At 49.4% G+C, this 3,207-nt stretch overlaps 1 protein-coding gene across 1 annotated transcript; it reads right to left on the bottom strand.

The window, feature by feature from the left end:
* Window positions 1–1,401: 1,401 nt before the first annotated feature.
* On the bottom strand, window positions 1,402–2,251 carry SF3B5 (splicing factor 3b subunit 5). The gene has a single exon (XM_074924750.1). The coding sequence runs from the start codon at window positions 2,072–2,074 to the stop codon at window positions 1,814–1,816; it is 261 nt and encodes an 86-aa protein (XP_074780851.1). The 5' UTR covers window positions 2,075–2,251; the 3' UTR covers window positions 1,402–1,813.
* Window positions 2,252–3,207: the final 956 nt, after the last annotated feature.

The raw sequence follows: 3,207 nt of genomic DNA, 5'->3' as shown, positions 1-3,207 counted from the left end.
ATGCGTCTGTTCTTTTCTTCTCCCTGAACAGAGTAGCTATGATGTGAGGCAACAAAAACATGAACAGCAATTTTCCCTGTGGGACTTTCCCATGCCATCCTCTCCACTAAGCATACTGCCTACTGTTATAAGGAAAAAGCGAGTTTCTAAGATTTGGTCACAGAACAGACTTTTATTAAGAGTAATAGTAAGAGGAAGCTTGCTTGCTTTAGATACAAATTTTGCTTAATTTTTTGCAAGACGGTACTGCATCCCTACTACTAAGAGCCTGAACTCAAGTTAATCTCTGTGTCACATTTATCCATATGTGAAGAACAGATGCTCTTCAAATTACCTGCACCAGCTTACATAAAACGTAAGAACTAGGAGCTTTCTGCAAACCCCCCTCATTTATTGGAAGTTGCAGTACTTGCCCTCAAAACTTGCAAGTAAAATTTAATTAGGACCACTTCACCTGTGCCCTCATCTTCATACAGGCAACAAAACTGTAAAAAGACCATCTCTGAGTTCTTCAGAAGATGGGTGTATTGACTTGCACATGATCCCAGGAGCTTATACACAAGAGCATGAGAAGTTCATCAATCAGTTTTGAGATCAATGATTTAAGAAAAAAAAGTCATTGGTAAGCTTGCACAGGGTCTTAATAGGATAAGAAAACACTGAACTTTCCAATGTAAAAAAAAAAGCACCCCAAAAAAACCCCACCCACAGTTACAATGCTCCATGTCAGAAATAAGAGCACTTAACTTATCCAAGCAACATATCTCTAAGTTTACTCTAAGGTCTTCCCATTCATAGAACTCTGAATTTCTTTTTACTGTGACGAGTGAACAGAAAACCTATTTTAAGTGACAAATCAACATCAATTCAGTTTACAGTCTGATGTGACCGTATCACCTCAAGGCACTTCCAACTAGCAGTGAGCAACCCTCCTATTCCATATCAAGTGTCTAACCCCATATTAATACACTTGTTTAGTGTAATGCAGAAAAAGTTTAATCACTCTATGACTAAAAAGAATTATTTTTTTAAAAAAAAAGGTAGCTGAGTTGAATCAGAGAGAACCAAGGTTTGAAAAAGTCAAACTACGGGAAAGAAGAAGATGAGACAAGAAAACGGTATTTAAAGACAAGCCATCCTGGAGTTTTAAAGCACTAGCGCAACTGACACGTTCTACCACAAGTCACATTGCACAATAAATGCTAACAACAAGTCAAACCCTTCGAGGGTCAGCAAGCTTCCTCTCTCTCTCTCCTCAAGTTTTGGTACGCAAAGCGCCAATCAGCCCAGCTGGGAAAAAGCTATCTGTAAAGTATGCACCTCGGATGGCTGTCTCGAAACGCTTAACCGGCACTGCTTTTAGAACAAAGAGCTCTTATTAGCAGAATACGAAACAAAACATTAGAAATGCCCAGTAAGTTTTATTATTATTTTTCATTTAAAAAAAAAAAATCCGAACGATTGTACAGTTGTAAGAGCCGAAGCTGTCCAGAAGCCGCATTTTACAAGACTTCTTCCCGGTAGAGTCCTTCGAGGGAACAACACGGGAAAGCGGGGGGATCAGGAGGACGGAGAGCCGCAGACACCAACGCTCCCCGTGCTCACCAGGCCAGCTCCTTGGACCTTCCCGCGGGCGTCACGGCAGCCCAGGGGTGCGGCGCTCGGGCTCGGCTGGCAGGCAGGCGGCCTCCGCGGAGCCCCGCACGGAGGAGCGGCCTTTGCGCTGCCGCCGCCCGCTCCGGGCAGCCCGCCCCTACGGCACACCGCTCCGGGGCGGCGGCGGGGGCCAGGGCCGGAACCCGGGCGGGGCGGGCTAGGACTCGTCGGGCTTGTCGGCGGGCGGCCCGCAGGGCTGCAGCATCTTCTCCATGAGGTTGAAGCGGACGCGCGCCTTGCTCTCGTTCTCGGCGATGGCGAAGTAGTTGAGCAAGTCGAAGTGGCCCATGTAGGAGCAGTACGAGTCCCGGTGCTGGTTCACCAACCACTCCCACTTGGTGGTGTCGGCGTGGCCCGTCCCGATGTACTTGGACTGCAGGTGCTCCAGCTGGCTGTGGATGGTGTACCGGTCCGTCATGGCGGCGGCGGAGGCGACGACGACCCGGGCGCTGCGGGCAGGCGCTGCGCGAAATGGCGAGCGGAAGTGACGTGTCCTCACGCCAAAGACCACTTTTCCGGCCGGGACGCAGCAACCCTTTCCCCCGCCGGGCCGGCACCGGTTACTTGCGGCCCCTCAGCCCGCTCTGAACGGAAATTAAAGCAAAAACCCCTCCCGGAGGGCGGGGGTTTCCTGCCGCGGGGCACGGTGGGAGCGCACGCGCCGGCGGGGCACGGTGCGCATGCGCGCCCGCGAGGGCGTGACGGGAGTTGCAGTCCTGCCGGGCCCTGCCGCGGGTTGGCGCCCGCTCCGCGGCCTGGCCGGTGCGCGGCGGCGGGGCTGGGCCCGGAGCAGCCTGCCGCCGCAGCAGTCTCTGCCCGGGGGGCGGGCCCTGGCACGATTAAATAGTACTGCGATCTGTAATAAAATAATTTACTGCTGGTTTAATTACAGTAATTGCCTAATTCAGTACTAAGCCAAATGACAGTTACAACTCCAGGCCGGCGTCTGTAACACATAGTTATTTTAAAGCACGTACTTGAGGATTACCGACTAGTTCAGGATCTCGTGTTCTCAAGACAGGAACAAGGCTGAGCCTCAAGCCTGACGCTTAACTGATCTTCAGGTTTCAAGTTAAAAGCTTCGAGTTAAAGCCTCAAGCCTGAAGTTAATTTGTAAAGGAAAGATACAGCTTTGATATTGTACCTACTGCTTAATTCACCTGAGAATCAAAGGGGCATGTACTATCAAATCTGGATATAAAATACCCAGATAACGTGTTATGCGGAACAACATCAGAAAGTCTCAATTTGCCAAGAGACTTAGGAAACGGGAAAGCAAAACCTGAGGCTTATTCTTCAGGGCACAGCTTATCCCAGCTCCTGACACTGTATAAACTGCATCTCAGTTTTGTTTCCTAAACAAGTGACACACGAAGTCTGGCTCTGAAGAAAGAAAAAGGTACCAGAAAAATATCCAGGAGGTGCCAAAAGCAGCCCAATGCTCCTTTTTGCTAGCCCTTTGCTTGGTTAGAAGGCAACGCAGCTCTTTCTGTGATAGCTCTTGTACAAATTCATGTAGAGAAAGGCTAAAGAAGTGCACAGCATTTGCAG

The sequence above is a fragment of the Athene noctua genome, chromosome 1 (genome assembly GCF_965140245.1).
Source record: "Athene noctua chromosome 1, bAthNoc1.hap1.1, whole genome shotgun sequence".
NCBI classification, from domain to species: domain Eukaryota; kingdom Metazoa; phylum Chordata; class Aves; order Strigiformes; family Strigidae; genus Athene; species Athene noctua.
The sequence above is the reverse complement of the archived record's forward strand: the minus strand, read 5'-3'. Positions and strand labels throughout refer to the sequence as shown.